The sequence below is a fragment of the Pelophylax lessonae genome (assembly GCF_965119305.1).
Source record: "Pelophylax lessonae genome assembly, chromosome: 1".
NCBI classification, from domain to species: domain Eukaryota; kingdom Metazoa; phylum Chordata; class Amphibia; order Anura; family Ranidae; genus Pelophylax; species Pelophylax lessonae.
Window position 1 is genome coordinate 462809723 of NC_138768.1, and position 16766 is coordinate 462826488.

The 16766-nt window shown below is 48.0% G+C and overlaps 1 protein-coding gene across 1 annotated transcript in view; it reads left to right on the forward strand.

Moving 5' to 3' along the window:
• Window positions 1-2232: 2232 nt before the first annotated feature.
• Window positions 2233-16766, forward strand: part of HSD11B1L (hydroxysteroid 11-beta dehydrogenase 1 like) — a 54517-nt gene continuing 39983 nt past the window's right edge. The window contains exons 1-2 of the mRNA XM_082243915.1: window positions 2233-2414; window positions 10120-10250. Of these exons, the coding sequence (XP_082100041.1) occupies window positions 2333-2414; window positions 10120-10250 (213 nt within the window). The 5' untranslated portion in view covers window positions 2233-2332. The remainder of the gene's footprint in view (window positions 2415-10119; window positions 10251-16766) is intronic.

Below are 16766 nucleotides of genomic sequence, written 5' to 3' on the forward strand. Positions count from 1 at the left end.
CCCCCTTGTTTCTAGATGATGTGGCTGAAAAGTGTACACTGGAAAATGTAGTCCATGAGGAGTACAGTACAATGCATTGGATCGGCTTTGGAATTTTAACACTAACAATTTCCTGCTTACAGGGGAGGAGGGATACAGCGTTTTCCCTGGGCAAACTAGCAGAGCTGAAGAGACCAGCGCGGAGGAGAGATGGTGCAGGCCTGTAGCCAGAGTGTGCACTGGACACCAGGCAGACAGTGTGGGGAAATCAGTGTAAGTGGACCTGTGCTGTGCTTGCCTACACAGAAGAACTTGTGCCTTGGAACCCAAGCTGGAGAGACCTGTTGCTGTGTGCTACGACAGAGAGGACTTGATCGTGAGGACTGAGACCTCTGGGACCACTGATGGTCAAACATACTGGACCTGATCCTTTGTATACTGGGAGTAGTGAGCTGAACTACCAAGATGAACCACTTGCTGCCCATAGTTATTACCAACTGAGATTGTCCTTTACTTAACTGCTCACTCATCATCCTTTGTGCACGGCCTTAAAGAGACCGCTTTATGTGCAGCAGCTACAGAAGGGCCCCATTGAAAGCCGAACAAACTTGACAATCAGGCACCAGGTACTTTAGACTTTCCTAGGGATACCTCTTTGCTAATAGTGAATATACCCACCTGCTATTATGGCTGTAGAGTGCACCCAGGAACATTGTTTGAATAGCTACTGTATTACTAAAAATTACAGTATGGTTTCCTTGACGCCATTATGCTTCCTAGCTTCCTTGATTGATGCTATTCCTACTGATACTGTGAGGGGCTAGTGTAATAGGGCTTAGTCTTATTGTGGTGTAAGTTAATAGCTGCAGGCTATTACCAACATATAAAACACCAAACATCTGTTGTACTGTTTATTTGTTCTATGCATTGCATTTGCTAACCCTTCAATAATACTTTTGTTATTCAAATTGCTTGTGGTCTATTTTCTGTGTACTATCATGGAGCAGTAGAGAACTATAGTGGTTGCAATTGCAACCGGGCCCCAAGCTCCAGGGGGCCTGTGCGGCTCCCCTGTACACCTGGATAGGAGGGGCGGAAGGGGCAGCATGTAGAGAAATCACTGTCCTCCTTTTTCCTCCTGTAGCTGCAGGAGAAAAAATGGAGGAGATTGGTTCCTCTATATGCTGCCCCCGCTACTCCCCCTATCCAGTTTACTTGTGTTCTGCTGTCTTAGGGCCCATGTGCTCCCCTGCCCCCCCCCCCCCCCACTGTGCTGCCTCCACTCTCCTGCCGGCTGCTGCAGGGAATGTATTACAATAGAGAACCAGAAAGGGGTCAGTAAATATGTAATTTACCAGCTACTTCCTTTTCTGAATGGACAGAGTCATAGTCAGTGACATTGTAAAAAAATAAAATGATAAAAAATAACACAATTAAAATACCAAAAAAATAAAAACTACTGACACCAATAGGTGAACTTCCAGGATCTCAAAGGTCACACTTGCAACCGGGCCCTTGCATTCAACCACTGTGGGGGAGGCCCCAAGATGGCAGGAAGGGGGCTCACTGCAGAACTTATGAAAGGATCCCGCTGCGGGACCATAATAAAGGGCCCCGCAACTAGAGTAACGGGCCCCAGGATCAGTGGGAAGAGCCCCAGGCTTGAAGGGAAAGGCCCTGGCCAGGGGTCCGGGGGGCCCTTTTATGGTTTCTTGCACTGGGCCCTGAAGGTTCTAGTTACACCTCTGGGTAGAATATCTATGCTTAAGTCACAAAGGTGTGAGTAACCTATTATCCAGTGTGTCGGTGGGGGGTGAGCAGCTTCAGGGGTCAAGGCAGAGAACAGAGGACCCATCATACCACGCAGCTCCTGCGGGGGGGGGGGGGGGTTAGCGCTACAATAATATTAGTTATTGATTTAATTTATGTTTGTGTGCTTTAAAGTCGTGGGCTGTTATATTGTGTTTATGTGTGTAATGCATTGTTTTTAGGAGTCATGTTCACATTTTGTTATATCTTTTTTGTACAATGATAATAAAGGCTTTTTATTTCTATTATTCCAGTATCTCTGTTCCTTTTTTTTTATACCAATATAATCAAAGCAAAGGATGTAAAAGGCAAGAGTGCCTCTGCCTCTGTGTGCTTGTTATTATACTGTCTTATGCAACTCGAGGAACGAGGACATGGGAGCACTAATACAATGCAATACATTTTATGAAGCAAGAACTTTGACCATGTGACACCTCTAGATCTTGTTAGGCTGCATTCCAAACCAGAAGAAAAAGCTTTCACACACACAATTCATGTGTTACAGATTACAACTGAGCTGGCTGTGAATCTTCCGCTTTCCAATATGGGCTACATTATGAAAGGATGGTGCTTTGTTGCCCTTGTGGCTTTAGTTGGCTATCTGTACAGAGACACTTTTGACCCTGGTAAGGAAATGTATGGGATAAATAAATGACCATATACTTGATTTGATTTATCAGGGGCAGGAATCTGAAGTAGTTTGTTTAATGTGTGACTCATAGTTATGTGTGATTTTATAAGTATATGTGATTGCAGGCTAGCGGGAGCCATTACTGTGTTTATATGACAATGTGATACCCTTTGAAGACTGGGTGCTGTGAGGAAGCGGTGCTGATGTGTTGTATGACACATGACACTATATCCTTTTTTTTTCAACTGAAATGTTACAAATTTAGATGTAATTTGTCTTTATGCACTACAGTGTGTTGCGGTGACTTGTAATCCAACTTGCTGTGCTAGAAAAAAAGCACAGCACTTCCTAATTTGTTTCAGCGCATTGTTGTGAATTAAACTGATAGATCTGGAGGCAATTTACCTTGGTATTGTGCCTGCACTGGGCAACACTGCCCTGAAGATTTACTCCCAAATACCTAGAAAATGATAATAATATTATAATACTACAGCTAGTACAATGTTACTCTAATTTACTGATTTCTCAAATATGCTGCTATTCTCTTTTCTTAGTGTAGCACCCTCCTAGGTAGGTGCTAGAAGAGAGTATATTTTTTGGGTCTTTCTGCTTACCAGGAAGATTGCCAGGTAAATTTATAGTGATCTCTGCCTACCAGGGAGCAGGATCCATTGGTAGGGTCTGCTCATGATGCTCAGGTGCAGCTCAGCTTGTGAGGGCACAGGCATTGTTACAGTGCTGGTGATTGGCAGAGGAAAGTGCCTGCTGGGTGACTGTATAAATGCTAAGGGTACATGTGTTCGGGGTCTTTGACTGGAGAGCAGGGTCCCGGAGGGAGGGGGCGGCTGTCCCTCCTCTGTAGAAGCTGCCATGCGGCCTTGGGTAGTCGACCTGAGGGCCTGAAAGCCTGTTTTGTGAGGGCCACCCCTTCAAGTAGAAGAGTCAGTGGATAGGTGTCAGTTAAGGGGATGCTAGAGAGTGTCCTGAAGATAAAGTAGTTGCATCAAGTCTGCTGCTAGAGAGCGCAAGAATACTTAATTGTTCCATACAAGTGGCAGTATGGTAAAAGCAGTGTGTCTGCTTCCACAAATAATATGGTAAGGCCAAGTGAGAGTTGTACTTATCTACTATGAATAGTTCAGGTGGATTATCCCACTATTACCTTCTCCAAGATCCACAACAAATTCAAAAACCAAATACCCTGGACTGTTTATTGAGTAACGAGCAAAAGGGGAGTATGGAGGGATATGTGAAAACCCCCAGCAACTGCAGGTAATCAGAAGGAGGCCCAAGAAGTCAACACTCAGCAAGCCCTATGGGGACAGTGCTACATTTGGGAGCGCCATCTGGGATTTTGCTCTGAGTTACGGCAGTGGTTGCTACCAGCAACGACAGGATAGATACCCAAAAAAATGCCATGTCTTCTTATATAAAGTGCTGGAGTGTCAGCAAAGAAAGTAATGTCTGCTTCACAATGATCAGTGCAAGTGTGCTTTCGTGTTATGGTCAAGAAAGCAGTAATCTGGGATGCAGTGATCAGGGGTTGTGTCAGTACATGTGCTGTAGAAGAAAATGCCTGCCATGCAGTCAGACACAGCAGGACAATTTCCAACAGCAGTGGGGGAGTTCGGTTGACCTGTGAACTAGAAGGTGTAACCGGAGCTTAAATAAAGACAGAAGAGGCAGATGTATGTGTTTCTGTGGCAGGGAATGCAATCTGCATTGCAGTGTCAGTCCTGCAGGCTGAGCAGTGTTATGGCAGCAGTGAAGGGGTTACTGTACCACGCAGGAGAGAGCGAGCCAAAGAGATCTGCCTAGCAGGAGCAGCCACCGCTTGAGAACCAGCGAGTCTGGGGACGTGGGCCGCCAATCCAAGGGGAGTAAGGGAGCTGAGACATCACTTCCACCGTCAGGTGTAGCTGAGGAGAACACACGTGTAGAGGAGCAAGATGGTGTGTTGGCAGAGAGCTTGCAGAGTGGACTGAGACTCAGAATCTGACCCTGTTGGACACAGGAGTCCAATTGATGCCCAAAGGAAGCCTGGCATTGTGCAGTGGAGGGGACACGGAGCATCTTGGACTGGTATGTGGCAGATGCTTGAATGTATCCATGCGGCTGTGAGTGTGGGGCCAGTGTGGGCACCGCCGTGACATGTTGCTGAAGTTGGAGCAGAGAGATTGCCAGCCTAGAAGGCTATATATGAACTGGGAGGTAGGGACGACCTCCAAACTGCTAACACCAGCAGTGGCTATTCCCTTTGGAAGAGGACGGGGAGTGCGGAGAACACTGCTGAGGCCGGGACCAGTGGTGTAGACCTGCACAACCATCTGCCAAACCAGAGAGACCTACATTTCAGAGGTGCAATGCACACAAACAATCTGTGAGGCCAGTGCAGCGGCCACAGTGTGCATTGGTTGTGGTCACAGCAACAGGAGGTCCAGCTCTTAAAGAGACAGAGGGGATTCAATGGATCCAGAAGTTGAGGTTCTCCAGGGAGGAGGAGGCAGGGATCATTGATGTGGGGTCACCCAGTTTTGAGTACCTTTTGGATCCCTGGAAGAGGGAATCGGTGAATGGGGATCAGATGTGGAGACTGAGTAGGACTAGGGAACTGAGGGAAGAAGTCCTTCAAGTTCAAGTTCAATTAGTGAAGAAACAGAGGCAGCGGTCGTTCGCATGAGATGTGCGAGGAATCTCGGGTTCTATGAGGCCTATGCCACAAGGGTCCCAGACTTATCACCACCTTGCACCTATGCTTGGGCCCGAGCATAGAATGACACTTATTCCAGACTGATCTCTAAAGTAGAGACCCCGTATGCCCCACCTGGGAGAGGAGACAGGCAGAAACTTCCCAGATTCTCTCGTTTCCAAAGGCTTATTCAGAGGAAGGTGGCCATGGAATACGGATATGATTATCTATATGCTCCACCGGAGATAATGGAGGAAATTGAAAGCAAGAGGGAGGCTTGGTGTGAAGAAGCTGTCTGGGACTTTGTCTTTGTCCCTAAACAGCGTCGGAACCCATCCAGGCCTCAGCTGTGGGAAACCTTCCTATCCACCAAAGAAAATTGGAATCTGGGTAGGTCGATATATATTGATCAAGTGGAAGTCAACTTTCCAGACAAGAAAGGCCAAGCTTGGGCCATCAGCATTTTGAGTCCTGAAGGCAAGATGGTTTGTATACCTCATACTGACCATTACTACTGAGGTACACCGAGTTCTTGGTCTGTTTAAAGCACTGCATATTACAAAGGGGCCGTTGAGTCCGAAGCATTACCACTGTTGAAATGTTGCTATTGGGGCTAAAAGCCCTTTTCCCAAATCGTTCTTCCATTCTATCCTGGCAAATGAAGGAGGGGATCATTGAAACTGCCATTGTTTCATCACCTGGGAGAAAAGAACTTCTGCCACAGAGGACTTCTCCTATTAAAGCCAGGGGTTGCTACCTGGAGGGGGTAAACCCCTAGTTCACAGAGACACTTAAGACAATAATAAGGCAATATTTATTTAAGGACACTTTGCGAAGATACGTCATAAGGGACACTTTGAGAAGATTCCTTTGGGCCAATGGGTCTGTGTTATGTTGAAGGAAAATTTGTGCGAGCTCCTACCTTTTCAGGAAAAAAGGGGTAGTGCCTCATTGTCTCTTCAGAGAAAGGGGTGCAAGAGAGAAAGGGCTCCTTTAAGAGTTCTTACAGACACTCACAAGTAGGCCAGCTATTGCTAAGGCTCCAGCAATGACAGCATGCCACCAGGAGAAGATGTGTTGCCTCGGTGTTGCAGAGGGAATGACATTGCAAGCACCAGTCAGATGGACTTTGCACCTCTTCATCCTATCTTGTGGGTCTGGCTAGAATAGGAAAGAATCAGTACCCTGGTAATTGATAGGGACTTTGCCTATTGCTAGTCATGTGATTCCCGAATGGAACAAGTATAGAATATGCTTAGTCAGTCAGAATGGTAGGTTGTTCTGTTTGTCTATTACATGAACACAACAGGACCACGAGTCAAGAGTTGTCCTTAGGGGGCTGGATGCATTTGCTGTCTCTACATGAATGCTAGTGATAGAGATTTTCCAGGTGAGAAGGTCGCCTCTGCGGGGAGGACAGCCTCACTGTAAGTAGATGGAATATAAATTTTCTACATGCTTGTGTTTTCTTTGCAGGTTCTCAAGGAGTCTCCATGCCTCTGTGGAAGTTGTCCATAGCCAATTTCTTTATATGTGTACAAATGTTATTTGTAGTATAGTTAGTCAGTGTGTTTAACTATTTCCCTGTCAAGCAGTTTTTGTTTGGCGGGGGGTGCACTAATATAGTGCACTTGGCGTATGCTCCCTTTAAAACTTGTAAATTTCTTGTACAGCAGATGTCTTTATTTTTCCACGTAAATTATTGTGCTTACCGGACAAATATGGGGTATGCCCCATGGCCTTGTACATATGTTATTTCCTTTTTTTTCCCTTTTCTAAGTTTGTGGGATACTGTAGATTTTTGTACAGATATTTTTGTAGGGGAGGATGCCCAGAGCCAATGAGGACATGGCTCGGTTTGGCAGGGGGGGGGGGGGGGGATGTGGTGGATGTAGCACCCTCCTAGGTAGGTGCTAGAAGAAAGTATAGTTTTTGGGTCTTTCAGCTTAACAGGAAGTTAGCCAGGTAAGTTTATAGTGCTCTCTGCCTACCAGGGAGCAGAATCCATTGGTAGGGTCTGCTCATGGTGCTCAGGTGCAGCTCAGCTTGTCTGAATGTTTCATACTGGTCCAATAGGTAGGCATATTGGACAGTGGGAGGAAACCGGACAAGTGAGGGCACAGGCATTGTTACAGCCCTGGTGATTGGCAGAGGAAAGTGCCTCAGTGCATGCTGGTGTCTGTATAAATGCTAAGGGCACGTGTGCTCAGGGTCTTTGACTGGAGAGTGGGGCCCTGGAGGGAGGGGGCAGCTTTCTCTCCTCTATAGAATCTGCCAAGCGGCCTTGGGTAGTCAACCTAAGGGACTGAAAGTAAGATAGAAGCTGGGCCCAGATGTCCTGTAGAGCTGACTGGAAGGGAGACACTGGATAGGATCTGAATCTGCCTAAAGTGTGTACAGATCTGTGTCATGGGTCCTGTTCTGTGAGGGCCACCCCTTCAAGTAGAAGAGTCAGTGGATTGGTGTCAGTCAAGGGTATGCTAGAGAGTGTCCTGGAGATATGGTTGCATCAAGTCTGCTGCTAGAAAGAGCAAGAAAACTTAATTCTTTCATACAAGTGGCAGTATGGTAAAAGCAGTCAGTGTGTCTGTTTCCACAAGTAATCTGGTGAGGCCAAGTGGGAGTTGTTCTTATCTACTGTAAATAGTTCAGTTGGAGTATCCCACTATTCACTTCTCCCATCCAAGTTCCACAATAAATATAAAAATCAAACACCCTAGACTGTTTATTGAGTAACGAGCAAAACGGGAGTAAGGAGGGATATGTGAAAACCCCCAGCAACTGTCTGCAGGTAATCAGAGGGAGGCCTAAGAGGTCAACACACAGCAAGCCCTACGGGGACAGTGCTACATTAGTTTAGAAGTTGAACATATATTTTAGGCCCCGTTCACACTTGAGCGTTTTGTAGTTTGTAGCTTGAAGCTCAAAAAGGCTCAACAAGCAAAAACCTATTGTTTTCAATAGCCCTTGTTAACATCTGTGGCTTGTAGCAAAATGACTGTACGACGTGCCAAAACTGCAGGGGCGACACGTGAGGTGTACGGTGGGCCGATGAGAGACAGCAATAATGCAGTTCATCGGTTTACTCACGGTTAGCAGAAAGCCTCCCTGGGCCGGTCGCACAGTGAAGAGGAAGACAGCATGAAATCCTCCGGGGCACGCTCTGGGATAGGGAAACACTAGCCAAGATGGTGGTTGAGGTGCCCTTGATGACAGTGGTGTTTAGGGGGCTTGTGGCAGCTAGGTCCATTGATGGTATTTGTCTTGACGCCAGTACCGTTAATGGTGGTACAACCAGTTGTAGTAGCAATATTGAAGAATGAGGTAGACAGTGGTAGGATACAACTCACAACTTTTACTGCGACTGGTTTTGGTTGCAGTATAAACACCCAGATAGAATACAGTCTCTGGGTAAATAGAGGAATTCTGCTGATCCACTGTTAATAGGCTTTGGTAATCCTGGACTCAGGCTGTGGTTTAGTATAATGCTTACTGGTAAGTGACTCGGTTTCTGATCCCTTTTGAATCCAGTGACATTCGGTGATGTTGCCGGTGGCTAAGAAATCCTTCACCTATATTCTCAAAGGTCTTTGCTGCCGGTTGGTGGCTATTACCCTTTGGTTTGAGCACTTTCAATTTGTCCCTTCTTTGGACTGAACTTCACTCCTCCACCTTGTGATTACTCTGCACACAGACTACTGAACACAACCACTCCCCAGAGATAGGACCTGAGCTGGGTTAGATATCCCAGAGTGGTGCTATCCCCATCTAGTGGTGGTAAGTATTAAGCACACTTGTCCAGCCTATGAACAGGGATGCAACAGGTGTAGCAATGCAAAATGACATGCAATACAGCAATGACAAAGAAGTAATACATTTGCAGTCCCCAGTCCCCACGTGTCCTGAGTGGGACGCTGCAACTGTCACTCAAAAAAAGTACACCAGCTACTTTTCAGGCAGAATTGAGCATTTTTGTCCTCACAGACTTCAATGTAAACGCCTGAAAAGTGCGACATGAGCTCTTTTCAAGCGTTTTTTTTCAAGCATTTTGTCGCATGTTTTATTCTCAAACAGCAGCTCTCAGCCCCTTTTTTAACAGGACTACACACCTTGTAGTTGAAAAATACCTGACAAAACAACGTGCAATTCTTCTCCCAAAAAAGTGCTTGAAAAAACGCTTGAAAATGTGACGCATAGCTATAAATGTAGCCTTAAACCTGTACATGTGCATCAGTGTCTGTGTTTCACTTGTGATTTTGAATAGTTTTTGTGTTTTGAAGTTCATTCTATTTCATGCACGCAACGTTTGGCTAGTGGGCAGAAAAACAGTTGAGCCAAGGTTTTACTACCTTCCAACTGCCCACCTGAGCATGCAGCCACTCAAAGCACGGCACATTGCATGGTCGCGACAAAAACAGCATATTGCATTCAGCGGGTGTTACCGCCAGTCTACGTGGCCAATGCAAGTTAATCGAGCTGCGCCCAAACCATGTGCAATGCAGGCAATTGCGATGTGGAAGTGCGGCATTTACAGGGTAAAGCAGGCAGTGAGAAGACAACATACCACTTTTCAATTGCTCTCTGAAGAGCAAGGCAATGCAGATTCTTCAGAGGGCACTGTGCATGTGAACGAGCCCTTAACGTTTTAATAGACTTTTGTACCTACAGTATACGCACATTTTAGCTCAAAGGAAACACTCCATGCCAGATGTATTGTCATTATTTCTTTATTTTCCTTATTCTTGTAAAAAACAGGTGTTGCATGGATGAATTCAGAAATAAAATTAATAGCAAGATCAGGATTATGTAATTTTGAATACAACTACTGCATTGTGGCAATAGCGGATCATAAAAAGCCACATTTTATGACCTGTTTTGGGACCTTATTTTGATCTCTAATAAATATGTGAAAGGGTATATGCACTTAAAAATGTTTTATTTTTTTTGTATAAAAAGAAGATTCATTGAAAACTATGTGCTTTGCTTAAATTTTCTACTCCATATTTTTCAGAAAGTCTTGCCAATGCTAGGGTCCTAGTTACTGGTGCAAGCACTGGCATTGGCGAAGAAATAGCATACCACTACGCCAGGGCAGGTGCACATCTCGTACTAACAGCAAGAAGGGAAGATGCTCTGCTTAAGGTGAGTGATGGAAAAATCATTAACTGCCTGGGGGAGGGGGGGGGGGTGCAACTTATTAACTCCAAAAAAATCGATTGATGAGGCTGGAGAGTTGGGTCAGGATTAAGTTGATCTCGAAACACATTTTCATTAATGCTGAGATAAGGACTCAAACAGAGATATGCATCATGGCTAAAAATTTGAGTGGTTGTAACCCTAAAAAAATAAATAAAATTATCCTGAGCCTTTAAAGCATGATACACAGCATAGTGCTTGTGCTGTGTCATTTGCCCCTCTCTATATTCTAAAAAAACCTGGTTGATCCTGCCTGTTCTTGTGTCCCCCTTAGTGTGCTGAACACGGTAATCATGGTTGCTGATCCATGATTAGCGTGGTCGGGGTACTGCCTCAGTCAGCCCGCTGCTCTCCTCTCTTCCCCTCCCTCCCTATCAGCTCGAGAGTCTGTAACATTACTACTGACATATTCTGCAATCTCCTCTCTTACAGGATGATATAATGTGAAGTAACTTTTTTTTTTAAATATTGCTCAAAATAATTTACAGCACTGCTGAGTGCTCACGTGTCCTCCCACCCCACCGCTCTCCTCCACTCCTCCCGGCTGATGTCAGGAATCTCAGCCCCTCCTGCTGTAGTGCTCGGAGTGGGGAAGGAGAGAGCAGGCAGGTCACATGAGCACCCAGCGGCGCTGAAAATAAGGTATATTGCGCAATCATTTAAAAAAAACACAGTTACTGCACATTAAAGTGCCTTGAAAAAATATTTATACCCCTTGAAATTTTCCACATTTTGTCATGTTACAAACAAAAACATAAATGTATTTTATTGGGATTTTATGTGATAGACCAACACAAAGTGGCACATTGTGAAGTGGAAGGAAAATGATAAATGGTTTTCCGAATTTTTTACAAATAAATATCTGAAAAGTGTGGCGTGGATTTGTATTCAGCTCCCTTTACTCTGATGCCCCAAACTAAAATCTAGTGGTACCAATTGCCTTCAGAAGTCACCTCATTTTAAAATAGTCCACTTGTGTGTAATTTAATCTCAGTATAAATACATCTGTTTTGTGAAGCCCTCAGAGGTTTGTTAGAGAACCTTAGTGAACAAACAGCATCATGAAGGCCAAGGAACACACCAGACAGGTCAGGGTTAGGTTATAAAAAAATATCCCAAGCTTTGAATATCTCACAGAGCACTGTTCAATCCATCATCAGAAAATGGAAAGAGTATGGCACAAATGCAAACCTACCAAGACATGGCCGTCCACCTAAATTGACAGGCAGGGCAAGGAGAGCATTAATCAGAGAAGCAGCCAAGAGGCCCATGGTAATTCTGGAGGAGCTGCTGTCATCCACAGCACAGGTGGGAGAATTTGTCCACAGGACAACTATTAGTCCACAAATCTGGCCTTTATGGAAGAGTGTCAAGAAGAAAGCCATTGTTGAAAGAAAGTTTTTGACCTTAAAGCAAAATGCTGTGTGTGATGGAAAACTAACACTGCACATCACCCTGAATACACCATAGCCACCGTGAAACATGGTGTCACACGGCTTAACTTTGTCGGAGTCTGTAACGCAGAGATGTACGCTCACCCTTGCAGGTATACACAGTCCAAGGTGACCAGGTAAGAAAGCCACCTGGGCTGTGAATTTGTGCACGGGGGCTTGGCAGGGACGGTGCTCCAATAGGCAGGACCGGCAGGAATACAATGGGAAGGGAAGTCCAGGAATAACAGAAGTCACTGGATGACACGAGTCCGGATAAGGATCACAGGAACAACAAGGTAAGGATGGAAGCCGGAGTCAGTCTGGAACACACGCTTGGGAAACAGGAACACAGGAACAATGTCTGTCAACAGGAACAAGGTCTGGAACATTGATCAGCAACACAGGAACAAGGAAGGATCAGCAATGAACTGACAATGCTCTCAGTGAGAGGCAGTGTTTTATAGCTTGCTTAATTGAGCAATTAGCTTCAGGTGGACAATGAGAGACAAGAGCACACTCAGGTGAAGTCCAGCCCCCTAGTGCTGCAGGCAATACCAGGTTAACAAGACTGGATACATATGAGCTGAACTGTGGCTCAGAGGCAGGTTAACAGGACAGAATGTCAAAGTACACAGGTTCAAATCCCATGTCAGGTACTTAACGGCGACCACACCTGGCTGCCTGTAATACATGGTGAGAACCGTGACACATGGTGGTGGTGGCAGCATCATGTTGTTGGGATGATTTTCTTCAGCAGGGACAGGGAAGCTGGTCAGAGTTGATGGGAAGATGGATGGAGCCAAATACAGGGCAATATTAGCAGAAAACCTGTTGAAGTCTGCAAAAGACTTGAGACTGGGGCCGAGGTTCACCTTCCAGCAGGACAACGACCCTAAACATACAGCCAGAGCTACAATGGAATGGTTTAGATCAAAGCATATTCATGTGTTAGAACGGCCCTGTCCAGACCTAAATCCAATTGAGAATCTGTGGCAATACTTGAAAATTGCTGTTCACAGACGTTCTCCATCCAATCTGACAGAGCTTGAGCTATTTTGCAAAGAAAAATGGGGGAAAAAATGTCACTTTCTAGATGTGCAAAGCTGGTAGAGACATACACAAAAAGACTTGCAGCTGTAATTGCATCGAAAGGTGGTTCTACAAAGTATTGACTCAGGGGGGGCTGAATACAAATGCATGCCACACTTTTCAGATATTTATTTGTAAAACATTTTGAAAATCATTTATCATTTTCCTTCCATTTCACAAATATGTGCCACTTTGTGTTGGTTTATCACATAAAATCCCAATAAAATACCTGTACATTTTTGGTTGTAACATGACAAAATGTGTAACATTTTAAGGGGTATGCATACTTTTTCAAGACACTGTATATCATCTTTTAAGAGAGGGGATTACAGGATTTGTCAGTAGTGACTTTACAACCATTTTAATGTTAAGACAGGCCCGGAGCAAAAAAAAAAAAATAGGCGTAGGGCCTCATGATGGGGTGGACAGGGGACACGGCAATGGAGGGGTTAAAATGGTGGGCTGTGGCCGGTGGTCAAGGGTGGTCATTGGTCAGTTCAAAGGTGGGGTGGGGTCAAGGGCATGGTAACACTGGGGGGGGGGGGGGGCTTGGAATCTGCAGTAGTGCCGCGTGGGATCGTGTGAAGGAAGAAGAATCCTCCCTGCTGTGCTGCTGTTTTTTCTTTATGGAGGACTTTGATGCCTTATTTGGCCGGCTCAGGGAGGCTGCCGCCTCAAGGGGGCCGGACTGGTTGCGGGCGCAGGTCTCCTCTATGCTCGAGGGGGGGCCTGCTGCGGTGGGGACGGGCACTCCCGCGCTCGGCGGTTACGGCCGCCGGAGCGTTACAGCCCTCCTGTGTCCCCCCGAGCTGTGCGCCAATTTGGGAGCCCACGAGTGGACCCTCCAGGCTCGCCGGTCCAGCGTTCTCCTGCTGGGGCCGGCGAGGCCTCTGGGAGGAATCCCCTGCAGCGTTGGAGCTAGTCCAGGCGGGGTCCCGCTCGCCCATCCTTGCCGATCCCGCCTGCTCGTCTACTGGTGTCCGGATCTTCGGCCGCCCCGGCCGGTGTGGATCGTTCGGCCCGGACGGCTCAGCGAGGGAGGCGATGTGCAAAGCTGGTAGAGACATACACAAAAAGACATACACTTTTGGTAATTGGCTACAGGCCTTCGCCATCTTTGCGAGCGTGGTGGGGGAAAAACATCCGGAGCATTGCTCCGCCTTGTTTTGCTACCTGGATGCGATAGGGGAGGCGTACAGGGTGTATGGTGGGGTTGCTTGGCTTCGGTATGACGAGCAATTCCGCCAACGCAAGGCGGTTCGCCCTGCGTTGCGCTGGGATCATAAGGACATTAGCCTGTGGATGCGCCTTATGACGTCAGCGAGGGCCTCGCGGTCCCCTTTTCCAGGGACGGCCGGAGGTCAGAACTCCCCTGGACAGCCGGCCGCAAAACGTAGGGGTTTCTGCTGGCAGTTTAACGAAGGGGCGTGCAAGTTCGGGTCCGCGTGCCGTTTCAAGCATGAGTGCTCCGGCTGCGGTGGCGCGCACCCCCTCTCCCATTGTTTTAAACAGGGTAAGTCACGTTCCAGGGATGCTCAGCAGAAGAGGGAAGACGCCGGTGATGGTGGAAAGGATGCGTCCTTTTCTAAGTAGGTATCCGGATCGGGCGGCTGCTCGTTTGCTGGAGACTGGGTTTTCGGTGGGGTTTGTCATTCCTTGTGTTATGACTGTTTCCCCTGTGGCGGACAACTTGCGGTCGACGCAGGTGAATCCGGGGGTGGTGTCAGACAAGTTGGCTAAGGAGGTTGCCATGGGCCGCATGGCGGGGCCTTTTGCCCAGCCTCCTTTGGCCGACCTGGTGGTCTCCCCTTTGGGATTGGTGCCCAAGAAGGAATCGGGCAAGTTTCGGCTGATTCATCACTTGTCCTTTCCCAAAGGGGGGTCGGTCAATGACGGCATTGATCCTGAGGCCTGTGCGGTGTCCTATACTTCCTTTGATGTGGCCATATTTTGGGTGCGTCAGTACGGGCGGGGTGCGCTGCTGGCGAAGACGGACATTGAGGCGGCTTTTCGGTTGCTTCCCGTCCATCCGCAGAGTTTTCGGCTGTTGGGCTGCCAGTGGCTGGGTTCCTTCTATGTGGATCTGTGTTTGCCCATGGGTTGTTCCATCTCGTGTGCGTTCTTTGAGCAGTTCAGCTCCTTTGTGGAATGGGTCGTGCGGGAAGTGGCCGGGGTGAATTCGGTCATCCACTACTTGGATGATTTCCTGTGTGTGGGCCCTCCTTCGTCCACTCTGTGCGGCACTCTGCTGGCCACCATCCAGCATGTGGCGGAACGCTTTGGCATTCCATTGGCGGCGGACAAGACTGAGGGTCCGAAGACAATGCTTAGTTTTTTGGGGATCATTATTGATTCGGTGGCCATGGAATGTCGCTTGTCGGAGGACAAGCTGCTGGACATTCAGGCGGAAATCTGCTGGCTGGTCGGTAGGCGAAAAGTGCAGCTTCGGCGGTTGCAGTCTTTGTTGGGCAAGTTTGCATTTGCGTGCCGTATCCTGCCCATGGGTCGGGTTTTCAGCCGGCGTTTGTCGGCCGCTACGGCCGGTGTCCGGTCACCGCATCATTGTGTTACGTTGACTGCGGATCACGCAGAGGATTTGCGGGTCTGGCATGTGTTTCTGTCGTCCTTTAACGGTCGGTCGCTCTGGCAAGGGGGCCCGGTCAGCAGCTGCGATCTGGAGTTGTACACGGATGCGGCTGGCTCAACGGGTTTTGGCGCCTTCCTCGGGGGTCGGTGGTGTGCGGAGCGTTGGCCGGAGGCTTGGCATGCGGCGGGGTTCTTGCGGAATTTGGTTCTGTTAGAACTTTTTCCTGTGGTGGTCGCGGTGGAACTGTGGAGGGCGGAGTTCAGGGACAAGAAGGTACGGCTGCACTGTGACAACATGGGTGTGGTGCAGGTTATCAATCGGCTCTCCGGTTTGTCTCCGCCGGTAATCGGGTTGTTACGTCACTTGGTTTTACGTTGTCTGCAGTTGAATATTTTTTTGTATGCTGTTCACTTGCCCGGTGTGGACAACTCGGTGGCTGACGCTTTGTCTCGGTTTCAGCTGGACCGGTTCCGGGAGCTGGCGCCAGAGGCGGAGAAGCGGGGGGAGCCTTGCCCGCCGGGACTGTGGCGCATTGCGTTGGGATCGCCTCGAGGCTGCTCAAAAGGTCGCTGAGTGATGCTACGTGGATGGCCTATTCAAAGGTATGGCGGGAGTGGGCGGACCTTCTGGAGCGGGTTGGAGCAGGTGCAGTGAGTATGGTCTATCCGCCCCTGGTACTGTATTTCTTGTGTCTGAATTTTGAGCAAGGGGTGTCGCCCTCGGCCATTGGCCGCAAGCTGGCGGGCTTAGCTTTTATGTTCAAGGTGGGGGGTCTCCCCGACTTTACTAAGGATTTCGTGATTCGCCAGGCCTTATAAGGTTATCGGAGGGGTTCGCGTCGGCCGGATGGCCGTCGCCCGATCTCGTTTGCCATGCTGGGTGAGTTGGTGCGGCAAGTGGGCTGCGTGTGCTCTTCCACGTATGAGGCTTTGCTGTTCAAAACGGCTTTTGTTTTGGCCTTTTTTTGGGGCGTTCCGTATTGGCGAACTGGTAAGTTGCAACCGGAGGGTTCCTGGTGGCCTTTTGGCAGGTGAGGTGAGTTGCTCTGGCTCTTCGGTGGCGATTTTTCTGAGGAAATCCAAGACTGACCAGTTGGGCAAGGGTAAGTATGTTCGCCTGTATCGGGTGGAGGGTTCTGCCCTCTGCCCCGTGTCTGTGGTGCGGGAGTTTCTGGGGGCACGCCCCCCGTTTGGGGGTTCCTTCCTGGTGCATTTGGACGGCACGTCCTTGTCCAGGTTTCAGTTCCGGGCGGTGCTCCGGGGGTGTTTGTCTGCTTTGGGTTACAGTCCTGGCGACTATTCGTCGCACTCCTTCCGCATCGGGGCGGCTACTGAGGCCGCCAGGTGGGGAGTG